This window comes from Callorhinus ursinus, unplaced genomic scaffold (genome assembly GCF_003265705.2).
Source record: "Callorhinus ursinus isolate GAN/ISIS: 27379988/994484 unplaced genomic scaffold, GSC_fseal_2.0 scaffold39, whole genome shotgun sequence".
Classification (NCBI taxonomy): domain Eukaryota; kingdom Metazoa; phylum Chordata; class Mammalia; order Carnivora; family Otariidae; genus Callorhinus; species Callorhinus ursinus.
The window spans coordinates 20,649,939-20,666,496 of NW_027397101.1; the positions used below are offsets into that span (position 1 = coordinate 20,649,939).

At 39.0% G+C, this 16,558-nt stretch overlaps 1 protein-coding gene across 1 annotated transcript in view; it reads left to right on the forward strand.

Moving 5' to 3' along the window:
* Window positions 1-16,558, forward strand: part of ADAMTSL1 (ADAMTS like 1) — a 407,202-nt gene that overhangs the window by 178,025 nt on the left and 212,619 nt on the right. Inside the window, exons 10-13 of the mRNA XM_073880850.1 lie at window positions 1,030-1,080; window positions 5,558-5,762; window positions 6,995-7,142; window positions 10,102-10,186. Coding sequence (XP_073736951.1) covers window positions 1,030-1,080; window positions 5,558-5,762; window positions 6,995-7,142; window positions 10,102-10,186 — 489 coding nt within the window. The remainder of the gene's footprint in view (window positions 1-1,029; window positions 1,081-5,557; window positions 5,763-6,994; window positions 7,143-10,101; window positions 10,187-16,558) is intronic.

The following is a 16,558-nucleotide window of genomic DNA, read 5'->3' on the forward strand; positions in this document are numbered from 1 at the left end:
TGGAGGGTCTTTTATAAGAGCCCTTTTATCTGAGACCAATTTGTCATAAATATTCCACAAGCCAGGGGATGCTGCAAGAAAATCTTGCCAATTGGAAGCTTTAGTTGAAATCAGTGAGGTAGTTCAGTGTAGTTTATTAGAGTACATAAGGCCTCTGGGGACTTCCGCACAGCCTATAGTATCATTTCTTGTGAATCCATTAGCCATACACCCTATAAAGTCATTTCTTATGGCTCGTTTAGGCTCTATCTCTGAATCTCACGTGTTTCCCAGGGCACTAGATACACTAACAACAGTCACAACCATCACAACCACTGCTGAAATAGCAGTTAACATAATATCACATTACTATAGACCACAAAAACGATTTTTCATTTCTTTTTATCTATTTTAACTGCCCTGCCTTTATTTTGGTAGGAAACTTGCTTTTGTTGCTAGTTGCCTACTACATTCGCTAGTTCTCCCTCCCTTTATAGCAATAACCCAGTGACTGCTTTCTAGATATTTACTAAAATCTTTAGATATGCCAAGAGAAGAAACCTATTTGCTAATGCACATGCCAGAGTTTTGTCGATCCCCAGGTACAGACTCTTATACAGAGCTCTCTCTTTCATCAGGAGTGAGACAGTAACTGTAATTGCTTGCTGAGCATCTGGAAGTAACATTAATAATGATGATAATAATGACCTCATAGGATGTATAATTTGGGGGATTAAAGAACATTTACAAGCTTATTGTGTCATAGTTAATGATGAGGTGCCAAGTTTTCTTGCCACCACCCTTCCCAGTGGTATTTCCTGCTTGGATCAGAGAACTAATTATAGTAAACGGTGCCCTTTCAAAGAACTTGCCCCATCCTCATGCATATGCTAGTATAAAGATACTGAACTGTTGTAGTGTTGTTTTCAGAGACAATATATTAATGTTGTTTTGCATTTGTCTAACAAAATTTGTATAATGTAATCATTTAGTGTTTATTTTATTGTGTGTACCTTCTACTCAGAGGGTTGGCATTATTGTTCCTAACAGTGACGGATACAAGCAGATCATGCCTTATGACCTCTACCATCCCCTTCCTCGGTACGTAAATCAACCATCCTGATGCTAGAATTAGTAAACCAGCCTTCTGCTTCTTTTATATATCTATGTAGACGTAGATTGTGTGTTTTTCTGTAAAAGTAAGATGGTAGATAGTATATTTTGCAACCCATCCTGAGCTCTGCTTCTGGATAGTACTGGGCTGCTCAGACTCTAAGCTTGTCATTCAAGAACCATTTTAAGATAGGATCCTATGACACTGAAGCGGACACAGTCATTGACTCTGATTAGATACAGTGTATGGGTTATGTTGTGTCTTTGTTTCACTCCCTTTGTCCTCTTCTGTTTCTCTGCAGTAGGACCCTAGACATTAAAGCCCTGTTGCTAACTGTTAGGGAAACACAGCCTGAAGTATTATCACAGTACCGCAAATGTGGGATTCCAGATGTCATACCACTCTGCAGAGGGGCTTTAAAGATCTTCTTTGTGTTCCAAAGAAATTATAATTGTGGATCAAAAGGCAATGTTTTCCCATCCTTATTGTTCAGAACATTTGGGGGACATTTTTTTTTTTCCAAAACATCCAATTCCATGCGCTGTGTTGCTTTTTAAAGTACAGTCTTTTTTTTTTTTTAACTAGAAAAAAACATGAAAGTGAGGAACTTTTAAGGGAACATGTTCTCTTTATTGATATATTCATACGAAAACTGGAGAGGCTCAAAAATATGCTAGCTCCTGAGTATATGGTCTCCCACATTGGAAACAGCTCCCCAGGCAGCAGAAATTAGAAGCGGGCTTGACGGAACCCCTGTGCTAGGAGACGCCTTTGCTCCCTTGAACTCTAGGGCATCAGCTGCTATTTAGAGCCCAGAGTTTCCATCAGATCGCAAATGGTGCAAATAAGCCATGGTAGTTTTCTGAATCTCAAACCGAACGAAGCCTAGAAAATAATTTTATTCTGAACTGCAAAATAAAACAAAGTTTGATTGAAAATCTCCAAAAGCTTCATGAAATGGAATCCAAACAGGGGCCCTTGAAGTCGTTGAGTTCAGCTCCCCAGAAGTGCTTCCCTGTCGTACTCCTTCCAAGCAATCACACCCTTACACCCTACATGTATACATGTATGTGTTTACACTAATATACAGATATGTGCATTTAGTGCATATGTAGTCCCACAGCGGTGTACACACAGACAGATATTTAGATTAATACATGTACACCAGCACAAGCTGTCATCCAGCCTCTACGTAACTACTTCCAGTGACTGGTAGAGAACTCACTTTTCACCATCCTAATGGTAGCATGTAGAGAGGGGCATTGGATTTATACTCCATAGAGCTGTTTGGGGGTATTTTTTAAGTTCTTCCACTAAGGGTTTACCTCATTAATCAGCTCCCTCCCCCTTTTCTATGACTATATTGATAAAGATGATACATGACTTTAGGATGCTACTGATAGATCATTTTGCTGGCTTGATCCAGAACCAAACTTCTATAGTAAATGCTTCTTGACAAAAAGAAATGGAATGAAAATATAACAAGACTAAGTTAACTGAACCAAGATTTCATTTCATTTCAGTTTCTGTATCTGTAGAATAAGTATCCACAGGACACACACATCTGTTTGTGGGAAGGCCCCAGAATATTTTACAATAAAAGCAAAGTTGGGTGTCAGGGGTGAGCAATGTCAAGTTTATGTTTTTCTTGTAATAGCACTCCTAAGTTTCTTTCATATCTATGATCTCTCATTTATATTTCTCTGGTATGACTAATGCCCGTCTTAGGTTAAACTTCATTTCTTATATGTCTGATTTCCCCCAAATGCCAAAAGCCCAGTATTCTCAATGACAGATTGAAATGAGCCTCCTTAATGTTATCCTGTGTACACATTGGCCTGTCTGTGCATCACAATGGAAAGGGGCAATCGCAAATAAACAGACTGTATTTCATACTCCTTGCACTTCTGTCACTGAGCTAATTCTAAAGTTAGATATTCTGCTTAATTGATAAAATCTTAGTAAATGGAAGAATTTCTGCAAATATGTTTTTCCAAGAAGACTTGAGTCTCAAAAATGACCCAAAGTTAAGAACTGAAGCTCAAAAATGATTCTCAAATGGCAGCTACCTTCTGATCAAGGCAGAAGGCTTTACATACTGATTATTTAAATAGGTTTGACAAAGCCCAGTTAATGAATTTTTAGATTTTTTTTCTTGCTTTCAGTCTTTGACTGGAACACATATATGAACATAATAGAAGAATGGAGTCTCATTAATTCATAATTAAAATATACAAATTTTCCACATCACTCTTAGTTTTGAGAATTTCTTAAACTAAACACACTATGTGTTTAAAAAATTAAAAGCCATTGGAGTTAAAATATGTGATATATGAACTCATTTTTTATTCTTCCAGGACAGGAATCTTGGATATGTGCTTTCCCCACCCCCCAAGCACTTACCTGGTCCTTGTTTTAAGATATTCTAACTGATGCCTTCTCTCAGCTTTTATTATACTTTCTTTGAAGCACTCAGACATGTTTTGCCTTGAAATTCCACATAACCCTATTATTATGTCAGGATTCACACAATAATTTTTCACATATAGAACTATAGTGGTAAGATGGACCCATACTAAAAATTCTTAGAATACTATTAGCATCATTTGTCTTTCCGTGATCACTGACACTGAAAAGGATACTTATTACTGTTTGTGAAATTACGCTATGGGTCAGGTCCAAATGTTGAGACAGAAATTAATCACTCTCTCTTTAGAAGGGTCAAGTTTAGGTACGTTAGAGTACCAATTAGAAAGTGTGCTCTTTTTACGGCATCTTCATGTTCTAAGAGATTAAATGTACATTCAAAAACATAGTCCCACTTCACTGTCAGATCAAATCTAACATGAATGTGTACTTATATATTCAGCCCAATTTCAGTGGGAATCAGACCCGTTATCCATATCCAGAGGGAAGCTCTCCAGGTATTTACATGGAGATAAATGAGAATCGGTCTTACCTTTTGGGAGAGAGGCCTTCTACAGAGCTGCTTCGTTCTCTTGAAAGGGCTCAGCAAGTCTCCTAAGGGCTAAACAGAGGGCCTCAGTTTCCCCATAATAGCATTTTCTTTTGTCTCTCCCGGGGAAATATGCATAGGAAAATATTGTACTTGGCAGCGTGTTTAAGCTGTTGGTAGTAGAGAGAACAGTTGTTGCCTAGACTCAAACAGTGCAGAGAAAATGTGGAGGAAAATCCTCTGTTAACTGGGAAACACACGATATCCAGGCTCGTGCAGAAGAGAAGTCAGGTTCCCACTATACATGAAATCCTACTTACAGAATAATTGATGTCTCCATGATATGCCCATGCAATATATTTACATTTAACTTTTCAAGTAGATAAACTTGGTGACATTTAGTTTATCTCTCATTAAAATTATCTCTCTCCTAATTCTAAGAGAAATCTTAAAGTTCTTTTGCATTCCTCATCCACAAGCAGAATATATGCAAGAAAGACAAGCTCCGTCCCAATACTTCTATTTTTAAAAATTCTACCTTCTCTAAATCTGCAGGAGGAGAGAAAAGAATCAGGCAAAGATCTCTCTCCGCATCTGGTCCCAAATGCTTCAGAGCTGTGTAGAGATCTAAAAAACCCAATGGAATTCTCTTAAATGTTATTGATAATATTACAATTTTCTCCCTTACGTAACTGTATCTTTAGATTCCGATGCCATCGGCCTTCCAAGCCAAACCAAACTTCCTTCACAATTCCAACAGTTCTTTATCAGGGGAATGCTAACTGCCAGTATCCCTCATCAGTTAGGGAATGAGAAGATAATGCCTCACATTATTACTTTTGCTCCTTAGTGTAATGATGGCCTAGTTTGAACATCAGAATTGTGCTGCACCCATGTAGTCCCAAAGCTGATGATTGTAGAGACAGGGGAGAGGGAATGAATGTTTGGTTTGCCTGGATCATTCATGAGCTTCTCATGTAAAAGTATCCAGAAGCAAAGAGACAACGTATTGCATTGAAAAGAGAAAGTATCGGCCCAGGTGCAAATTATTAACTTTAAGTGAGTAATCAGTTTTAATCTTGACAAAGATATTTAATGGGATTTAGTAAATATATATATAACATAGATACAGGATATATATTTACAAAGTACGAAATAAGATAAATATTATACCCAGAATATATATTCAAACTATAGGGAGAGGGACTGAATAGCCCCTCTTTGGAGTAGGTTACAGACAGCACGGGTAGCCCTGTGGACAGCTCTCCAAACAGTAATTTCTTACATTCGCTTAGAGCTTCAAGGTTTTCAGAGCACTTGTGCCAACATTGAATCTTTCACTCTCACTCAGCAGATCTTAGGCACTAGACGGCTTTCAGATCTCTTGACTGTAGCCTCTCAGAACCCGATTGCCCCAATAGGCACTGGGAACGGGGTTGGTCGGAAAGGTCACTGAGGAGGTTTGGCAATGTGCATGTCCGCCCTGATGACTCCCCTTGCTTCTGTAGGTGGGAGGCCACCCCGTGGACCGCGTGCTCCTCCTCGTGTGGGGGGGGCATCCAGAGCCGGGCAGTTTCCTGTGTGGAGGAGGACATCCAGGGGCATGTCACCTCAGTGGAAGAGTGGAAATGCATGTACACCCCTAAGATGCCCATCGTGCAGCCCTGCAACATTTTTGACTGTCCTAAATGGCTGGCACAGGAGTGGTCTCCGGTAACTGTGCCCTCTTTCTTTGTTCATTAGGAGAGTAAGTCCACTCTTCCCTTTCATCGTCATGACCCCACCAGCTACCCTGTGCAGCTCCCCACTTCTCTTGAGGTGTACCGGGTTAGCTCCTGATGTAGGCACGCCCCAAATCCAGCATAGCCAAAAGTAAATGAGTAAATATGCCTAACTTCAAGTCACTTTGAGAAGCCTCTCTCGCTCATAACATTCCCTCAAGTGGCAAAGAGAGGCAAGTGTCTGTCAAGAGTCACTGAGGCCAAATGACTGATCCTGAATGTCCAGAAGCTGCTCTGATGATAGAGCTCAGTAGACCACGGTTTGGTTTTATTTTTTTATTTCTTATACTTTGTCTATATCCAAAAAGGGTTTGAGTAGATTCCAATTAAAACTATCTGTATTATTCATTGGAAAAAAAAAAAATGAACTGGAAATGGCAAAATAATTAGAATGAGGATGAAGTAGGATAATTAAAAGCAGAACATTCTAGAACGTTAGGGAAACTGTTGCAGCAGCTTAAATAATATGTTACTTGGGGTTTCCTGGCTGCTACTGCAAAAGGTTTGAAATGGCAAATGAGATAGAAAGATGAGGAGGTAAACCACTGTGCCCCGAGCCACAGAGACGGCAAAAGACTTCTCACTTCACTATGTGGCTTTGGGGCAGCAGGATCAGAGCTGTGACGTTTCTCTCTATCTAGACTTGCTCCCTGGCGTCTAGAAGCACTGGAGGTGCCATCTACATCTGGCCGTTGAATCAACTCCCTGAAACATTTTTGACCATGTCAGTATAATCAATCGCATCAGCCATGCTGCAACACAAATTTACTATGATGGCAGTTTGCAAAGTGTTAATGTCTATGTGGGAGCTAGCAAAGTGACTAAATACAGTTAAGATGCAGTGTTAGTGATCAAAAGTGAACACACTCTACAGTTTCTTTTCTCCTTCTTTTTGCTGCTTGGTTTGGGACTTGGCACGCAGTGGGTGCTTAAGGAATGTTGCCTAACTAATCTAAATCTGAAAAATTGAAAGTGATTTAATTTTCAGCCAGCTTCACCCTAAATAGCCAAATAGAACAAAAACTCCATGAATGGTAAGAAATGGTACAAATCCACCGGGAGTCCTTACCTAAAAGCAGCCCTTTAAAGAGTCTCAGGTGAGAAACGAGGCAAAGTAAACAAGGCTTTGCTATGAGTCTCCTCTCTCTTACATTCTCTTTCCAGTGCACCGTGACATGTGGCCAGGGCCTCAGGTATCGGGTGGTCCTCTGCATCGACCATCGTGGAATGCACACAGGCGGTTGTAGCCCCAAAACGAAGCCCCACATAAAAGAGGAATGTGTCATACCTACTCCCTGCTATAAACCCAAAGGTAACTCAACAGGTGCTCTGTTATCAGTCTTTTCATTGTTATGTGTCTTCGGGGACTGTTTGAAACTCCTTGGGATATTTTTTTAAATATCCCGAGTGTTCTTAGTAACTCTTTCGTGTAGCTTAGACTCTACTAAGCGGACTTAACTCTTTCTAAAAACCTTTCCACTTGTTTTGCTTGCAAATTATTCTTAAGTACTACATATTTACATAATTCTCCCCTGGATCGTAAAGCTGTTTGAAGACTGTGGCTGAAAACTATCAGCTACATCTGCTTAAAAGGAGGTATTATAGAGATGTTGGAGAAATACATGTGTGATTTACTAGTCACATTTCTTGCTGTTAAAAATAATGCAGTGAGGGCACCTGGCTGGCTCAGATGGTTAAGTGTCTGCCTTCAGTTCAGGTCATGATCCCCGGGGTCCTGGGATCAAGTTGCACGTCGGGCTCCTGGCTCAGCGGAGAGCCTGCTTCTCCCTCTGCCCCTCTCCCTGCTCATGCTCATGCTCTCTGTCTCTCTCTCTCTCTCTCTCTCTCTCATGAATAAATAAAATTAAAAAAAAATAATGCAGTGAATCCAAGAGTATCTACTTTGGGAAGCATCAAGTACGTTAGGAGGCTTCATACTTCAAATTGCTGAAACAGAAAGGCGTTGCTTCCTATATTGAAAATTAAAACATTAATACGAGACTAGATTCCAGAATCATAATTTGAAATGGAAATCTGGAATAAATCAGAATTTAAGAGATACTGCAAATAATTTATAAAAAGTGAATTTTAGAAAATTTCTGCTGAGTGAGCAAGATTTATTATAATTACCCAGGGTCTCTCAGACTGGCATGCATGCTAACTGGACTTCTTTGCTGATATTGCTATCATCCGTGTCAAGGAAATAGAAAATGCCAAAGTCACAAACCAATCAGAAGTAGAGAACTCCTTATTATAAGCTATCCTATTATTAATATTAAATATGATTCCCTTTTGCTTCTTTTTAAAATTTTGTTCAGTTAGCCACCGTATAGTACATTGTTAGTCCCTGATGCAGTGTTCAATGATCCATTAGTTAAGTATAACACCCAGTGCTCATCACAGCACGTGCCCTCTTCAATACCCATCACCCTGTTACCCCCTCCCCGCCCCCCCGAAACCCCCAGATTGTTTCTCGGGGTCCATAGTCTCTCATGGTTCATCTCCCTCTCTGATTTCTCCCCCTTTGGATTTCTTCCCTTTCCTTTGCTTCTTAATTTATTTCTCTAACCATTACATTTCTTGGAAAATCAGCCACAGTGTAGCTCTTTATTTACTATAGGTTGCCCTTGGTGGGAGTGAATGGTGTCATGAAATCTAAATGATATAATGGAAATAAAAACAAAAATACCCAAAACCCTGATTCATTGTAATAAATGCGTCTCTCTCTCTCTCTCTCTCTCTCTCTCTCTCTCTCTCTCTCTCTCTTTCTCTTTCTGAGACTCAGTGTCCTCATCTGTAAAATGGGGCTAATAATAGTAACTACCTCAGAGATCATGTGAGTATTACATGAGAAACAGTGCAGACAGGGTGCTCAGCTCACTGCCTGGAATATAGTCAGTTCTCCACACATGTGATCTTCAACTCCTGACTATCATCGGCATCCTCAGATGCGGGAGGAAGAGGCCACCAGTACCTCTGACAGGATCTGCTTCAAATAGACAATAAAGTATCGCATGCCTAATAGTACCAGCTGAATGCTTCCTCACTGAAACAGAAATAGCTCGCCCTGTCAGATATGGTGTGGTTGACTGAGTCACTTAGTTGGGAGACGTGGGCTAGCTGTAAAATGATGTTTGCATGGGTACTGTGTCACCGTGTTTAAGTGTTAGCAAATCCTTCTGGCCTTAGCAGTATTACGTTTCTCACTCACTTTGTTTTCTGACTAGAAGAAAAGAAGTGATGCCCCTAACTTAAAATAGTCAATTATTTATTAGCTCTGTCTTTACCAAGCCACTTCAGAGAAAGAAAAGCAGCTTGTGGTTAACTATCAAGAATAAAATCTGGATTTTCACAACTAAGTAGTGAGTCTGGCTCTCTAAACATCATTAAAATGCCGTATAATTCTATGGTGTATGCATATAGAGACATATTTCTTTCATCTTTACAATTATATGTCATAAAATCGTGATAGAGCTTCACTGGCTCATACTATAAAGGCAAATATGCCTATAAATGATCCTAATAAATGTGTCAAAATGGGACTCTTGGCACTTACTTCTGTAGGAGCAGTTAGAACCTCTGTCTTTTTCTCCTTCATGGTTTTTTGTGTTTTTTTTTTCCCCCAGGAAGCAGTTAGGAAGCTTGTCCTGAATTGTGTGGCCAAAAGCTAGATAAATAGGTGACGCAGTCAGATTATGGGTTATGGACCCTCGATTGCTCATATTCCGACTGTCCGTGAGCCCTGGGGAGGTGCAGAATGAGTCAGAGATCTAAAGCAGTGTTTTGTGAATTTCAGAGTGGCAGTTTTGTTTGTTTGTGACAATAAGGAATAGATCACACTTCACCAAAAGGAAAAAAGAAAAACAAGTCAGAATTTATTAAAGGATTACAGTATAATTTATTGCACTTCATGTTTGTCTTAAAAGATATTGTTCTATCTTTTTAACAGGAAATAGTGAAGAGATACTTTGATGATTCTTCATATTCATGTCAAGCCAGTGTTCCTAGAGTTATGACTTTCATAATAAAAAAACTCTCCTTTGCTCTTCCATGTAATAAAAGGGAAACATAAAAACATTTTAAAATATTCTTTTTTCTTGATATAACCATCATCAGACGCAGAAATTTACCTAAAAACATCATTTGTGGTTATCAACATGGTTTCTAGGTAGTGCAAAATCAGGAACTGGTGAGGAGATGAAAGGAATTTCCCTAAAATTCCAAATTGGTTCTAACCTCTTCTCTTTTATATGCATGCACTTAATTCTCAGAGAAGCTTCCAGTAGAGGCCAAGCTTCCATGGTACAAACAAGCTCAAGAGCTAGAAGAAGGAGCCGCTGTGTCAGAAGAGCCCTCGTAAGTTTTAAAACCACAAGATGTTTTGCTTTTCAAAACCGACCGGTTTTAAGAATGTAGTATCTCACTGAATGTGGCTTCCCTGGGTTTTGAACCAGGTGTAATCCTCTTGCCAAGGGTCAAAATGAGCCTTTGGGACTCTCACATTGGAGATTTATCAGTTCCCAAGTGTTTCTCAGAACACGTGATCGCATGTTTGCTCTCTAAATACTTTTCAGTTTTGAAGTAAGAAAATGAAGGGGGAGTGTCTCCCCCTCTTCTCCAAAATCTGACCTCTTTTCTAAGAGGCGAAAGGTGAGAAGGCCCAGGCTCCCTCTGATGATGTAACATAGATTTGATGTGAAAGTCTGGGCAGCTTTTCACATTCCTTATATCCCAGCTTTGCAATATAGCCACTCACAAAATGTAAAGCGTAGATAAAATATGTCTGCAGGCAGAGGAAGTATATTAGCTTTTCTTCTCCCTTTCCTGCTGCGGTTGAGATCAAATGGATACCGATCTTTGCCCCACTTGATCACAGTCCCTTACCTGCTCAGTTTTATCAAGGCCATGAAATTTGCAAGACTACCAGGCATGGATTTTTTCAGATGCTCCAAAAGAGGAAGCAAGGAAGAAAGACAAACGATTGATTGATTGATTGATTGCTTGATTAGTAACTATATATCAATTGTACTAGATACGTATATCTGCTGCATCATTTTTTAAAAATAAGGGAAAGCACTTTAATGATCTGTTTCATTTATGATCAACGCAGTTTCTCAGAGTGATGATTTTCTGGATTAATTTATTTAATAGAAGCCCTAGGCTCTGTGCTCTGCATTGGTGCATAAGACATGTTACTCACCCTCCAGGAGCTCAGGGTACAGCATGTAAGATATGAAATGGTTTCAAATTCAACCCGTAGTTTACATTTCACCAGAGATATAAATTAACAGTGTAATCTATATATTCAAAAGCAATTTAGAATTTTCTCAGATCCATCCTGTTTGGATCTAAATCTGATATGGTGTGCCAGACCACAAATTGTGTCCCCGAATCACACCTTCAACAGCAAAAGATTGGAAAAGAATTTCAAAATCCAGATTGGTACAACCGAAGTTCATTTGTAAAGAAATACAATGTGTTTTTCAGTCACTTGGTTTCACATTAGGCAATGCATTTCTGACTTAAAAGGACAATAAGCAAAACCTACATTATTTTTGTACTATGAGGTTACCACAGCACCTTTTTCTACTTTTTGAAAAAATGACTTAAAAAAAAAAAAAAAAGCCACTAACCACTGCAGAACTTTGGAGGAAAGTCAGTGTTTAAAGATCACAGTGCAACCTTTACATGAATATATGAAGGCTTGAAGCTTTTTGTTTCTCTCCTGCTAGTACCTGGCTGGACAGGCCTCCTTGCGGCTAGAGAGGAAGTAAGCAGTTTATTTTGGAGGGGGATTAGTTCTTTATCCACTAAGGTCCCATTTAAGACACAGAAAGATGCCGTGTAATTGGAACTAGTTGTTCCTTATACTTATTCTTAGGTTAGATACATTTAAAACCAGACATGTATTATTCTACTTAAATAAACTCTGCTCTCCTGTACACAATATTTTGTTGTTTGGTCTAAAGCATAATCCTATCTACGGTATCGCATTATAACCGATGCTAAATAATATAATAAAGTTGAAATTAAATCAAAACATCTTACATCAATAACTTAACGTCTTTCCCATTATTAGATACCTCTCAAGTGAAAGTATTAAGTGGAGTTTAATGCCCCTGCAGAAAGATTACATAGACCCTTGTCAACCATGTTTTGTAACGAGCGTTTTCCACTAAAGGTCTGATTAAGATGCATTATGTTTACCTTTAATCTTAATAAAATCCCTAAAGTAGTTAACCACATAGTTTTCACCATTGCAACTATAGCCATATATTAGATTATTAAATTTTACTCTTGGTATAATGGAGTTGCCATCTTGGCATGATTAATCTGAATTGAAGTAGATTGTAATTGGAGCACTGGTGCCGGGTTAAGGAAATGTATACTAATATGCTCAGAACAATAATTACTTTTATACCAAAATGAAATAAGTGACAGCTGTAGAATAATGTAATGAAAGGTATATGGTTTCCACATCTTAATGCACTTTACATGTTTAGCGCACTGAACCCTAGGAAAGGTCCTACATGTCACATTATTTTTTTATTGATTTTGAATTTAAAAAATATAATTTTGCATGGTCTTAATTCTTTCTTTTTTAAACCACATAGACTAGTTTCTAAATGTATGCAGCAACCTATAATTACTCTCCATAGTATAATGAAAAAATGATATACTGTCAGCAAGTTCTTCCTTCCCCCCCCCACCAAAGAGACTCACATTGCTTAAATTAAATAGTAATGTTTAGAAGCTGTGGCCGGCACTTCTGAGCTGCTCAGAGAAGCACAAATCATGGTCTAGAACTATTATCTCTCACTTTGGCTCCAGCTAATAGAGTTCTCCAGTAAAAACGGTAAATATCGTTTATTTCTCCTGATGTAAAATAAAAATACTATCACCAGCCTGTCTCATTAAACAATATAGGAAAACCAGTAGCTTAAAATCTTTAGCATATGGAGATACTGTTATTGAATATTAGATGCTTGTGATAACCCCAAAATGAAAAAAAATAATAATAATTGATTAGCACTCTGGCCAAAGATATGTTGGAAAGTAACCACTCTAAGGTATGTTTAGAAAAAAAACTCTGATTACAAAGTAAACACTGAACTTCCAAGAAATAACTAAAACTTTATAGAACAGAAGCGTGTACAAGTATGGTTGTTCCACCGAGCCAAATGCCATGCAGAAGATACACATGCAGATATCAGCCACATAGAATACCTGAAATAGGGTGCATGAGTGGCTTGGTTAAGCTGCTGACTTCGGCTCAGGTCATGATCCCAGAGTCCTGGGATCGAGTCCCGCATTGAGCTCCCTGCTCACTGGGGAGTCTGCTTCTCCCTCTCCCTCTGCCCCTCCCCCCTGCTCGTGCGCTCCCTCTCTCTCTCTCTCACTCTCTCTCTAATAAATAATATCTTTAATAAATAAAATCTTTTTAAAAATCAAAATAAATACATATATACACATAAATACATATAAATAAAACCTATTAAAAAGAATACCTGAAATAAGTATCGCAATTAGGTCACGTTATGGTAATGCCCTTAATATGTTGAATTCATTGTATAAAGCTGCAGCTTTATTCAGAAATACTTTCAGACGTTGACTGTTTTTTTTTTTCTAGCAACAGATGGGTTTATTTATGATGTATTTGATTCATACGGTGCAAAGGTAGGAATATCGTGGTGAATATCTTTTCATGATATTAAAAAAGTATTTCCTAACCTACTTGGGAGAGTCATACCCTCCAAATTGATTTTTCACTAGTGGCCGTGGTTTGTCTTGACCCAGGCACATGTTTGGGGTTTTTTTGGTTTTTTTTTTAACTTTTTTTTTTTATTATGTTATGTTAATCACCATACATTACATCATTAGTTCTTGATGTAGTGTTCCATGATTCATTGTTTGCGTATAACGCCCAGTGCTCCGTGCAGAACGTGCCCTCTTTAATACCCATCACCAGGCTAACCCATCCCCCTACCCTCCTCCCCTCTAGAACCCTCAGTTTGTTTTTCAGAGTCCATCATCTCTCCTGGTTCGTCTCCCCCTCTGACTTACTCCCCTTCATTCTTCCCTTGCTGCTATCTTCTTATTTTTTTTAACATATAATGTATTATTTGTTTCAGAGGTACAGGTCTGTGATTCAACAGTCTTACACGATTCACAGCGCTCACCATAGCACATACCCTCCCCAATGTCTATCACCCAGCCACCCCATCCCTCCCATCCCCCACCACTCCAACAACCCTCAGTTTGTTTCCTGAGGTTAAGAATTCCTCATATCAGTGAGATCGTGTTTTTATCAGATTTGTCTGACAACCTGCAGCAAGAATATTTAAGCCAGGTATTTTTGTCTCTCCTCATTGGACAGGACAGTGTGAACAAGATCCAGCCCTGAACCGAGACTAAGTCATGTGGGGCTTTAGCCAGGAAAGCTGATCAAGCACAGACAATCTTATAAATAAATACAGTAAGGTGAACTTGCCTCTGAAGATGCTAGAAATCCATGCTACTCAATTAACACAGAAGGAATTATGGTTAGAGACGGACTTCTAAAAATAATAAGATTCTGGTCTGAGTTGCATTCTTGTGAGGCTAAGAGCCGTGCCATTCCAGCACTAGAAAGGGGCAGATGGAATGATGGAATTCTCTTTTGCTGTTATGTGAAGTATGTCTTTTTAAATTTGCCTCCAGCTATGAAAGTATCATTTAGGATTCATCATTTATTTTCTTTTTTTTTAGATTTCATAAGTTATTATTTTTCTTCTATCATTTTCTTTTATTTTTTACAGTGTTATGTTAGTTTCAGGTGTACAGTATAACGATTCAGCACTTCCATGCATCACCCGGTGCTCATCACGGCAGGTGCCCTCCTTCATCCCCATCACCTATTTCACCCATTCCTCCCCCCCACCTCCCCACTGGTAACCATCAGTTTGTTCTCTATAATTAAGAGTCTGTTTCTTGATTTTTCTAGGATTTAAATGTCAGATTCAGTCCAGCTGGTTGCTTCCACTGACAAATATATGGGGAATAGATTTCTTAATCTTAATAGATTAAGCCCTCAGAATCTCACTCTTACTTGCTGAGGGATCAGAACTACAGTGTGGTAGTATAATTGTCTTCATTAATCAGAAGCTAAATACATTACTGACTTGATTTCCCATCTCCTATATTTAACTTACTTTGTGGAGTTATATGCAAAAACATGACAACCATCTCAGGCCAAGTACACACAGCAACTGCTTTGACAGCTTCATTTCTTGAACAAAAATGATAACTCTGGTGTCCTCTAGGACATGTGAAGGCAGCGCGTCTACTGTTGCTGTACAGGACGTTAATCAGCTGCCCTTCTTAATGAGCCTGATCCAACTTGGAATAGGAAGGAAATTGTTCACTTCCTTAACTCCTTCAGGCCACTAACAGGCCACTCAGTGCTCTGGAAGGCGTCATCTGTTAAGGGAGGCATAAGCAAAAGCTATGGCCTAGATGCTCCAGATGCTCTGCCTTTCTCTTTTTAGACTTTCTGCCCTCTGAATCAAGTCATTCCAGAAAGAGGGAGGGAGGACTACTTGGGTACCTAAGGAAGCCAATTTCCTCCCGGATTTATTTCAGTTGCCAGGAGTTCTGCTTGGATGGCTCCGAGGAAGCAACAGGAAGCAGGTGATTACTTTGGACACTAGGTGACCAACACCACCATTTCAACCAGCCAACCCTCCTGCAGACATTGGCACGTACCGGGTGCAGAGCCTTCATGCTGCCATCCTCTCAAAAGCAGGATTGGGTGGTCCTGTATGCCTTGATCTTGCCCTTAAAACATCTTGGGGTATCTCATCAGATTTTCAGTTAACAGCTTTATTGCATGGTTAAGAAAACATTTTTGTGCTTCAACACAATAGTCAGGCCTTAAGTGTATTGCCATAAATGACCTCGGTGTAAACCATTTTTTTTTAAAAAAAGGAAGAAGCAAAAGGAACACAAGGAGGCCAAAGGCAGCGGTAATATCTGGATGCCAGATGGCATCAGCTTAGTGATGGGGCCGATTCAATGAGAAGCAAAGGGAAATTCCTGTCATGCATCTGGGTGAACAGAACCCACAAGGAATTAGATACAGAAAGAAGAGCCAATAAGAGTAGCCATGGTGATCCTGGAGTCATTAAATGCCTTGTTTACCTTGTTGGAAATAGTATTTAAATATATAATATTTAAGCGCACGTTTACATTAGTCCATATTTATATCCAGTAAAGTTGTCTGAGAATGTGGATGGCTTAACTCCGTGGTTAAGAATGTGAATTCATATTTTTTTTTAAAAAGTGGCTCGAAATGTTAATTGTGTGACACGTGTTTTTATATTTTCCCCCAAAGAATATTCAAGGAATCAAACATTAGTAATGGATCCAGATACTTTTGCTGTTTATATCCTCAATGCAAGGTGCCTGAATTATTTTCTCTTCGTGAATCTCAGGCCACAGAAAATAAAAGGAATATCTCATATATACATCTATTTCTTAAGAATCAAAACTCATCTCATTTAAGATCAAGCAGTTTAAATACTATCTATAGATCATTAAACCGACATAAGGAATGTTCAAGCAGAATAGGGTTGAGCGTTAGAATTACAGGATGAAAAAAAACACAAAAGCATTCAGTTTTGAGAATTGGCACATCGCAGAGCTAAAGCCCTATACTGGCCAGACTGAGTCAGCCCTTCCCCCACAATA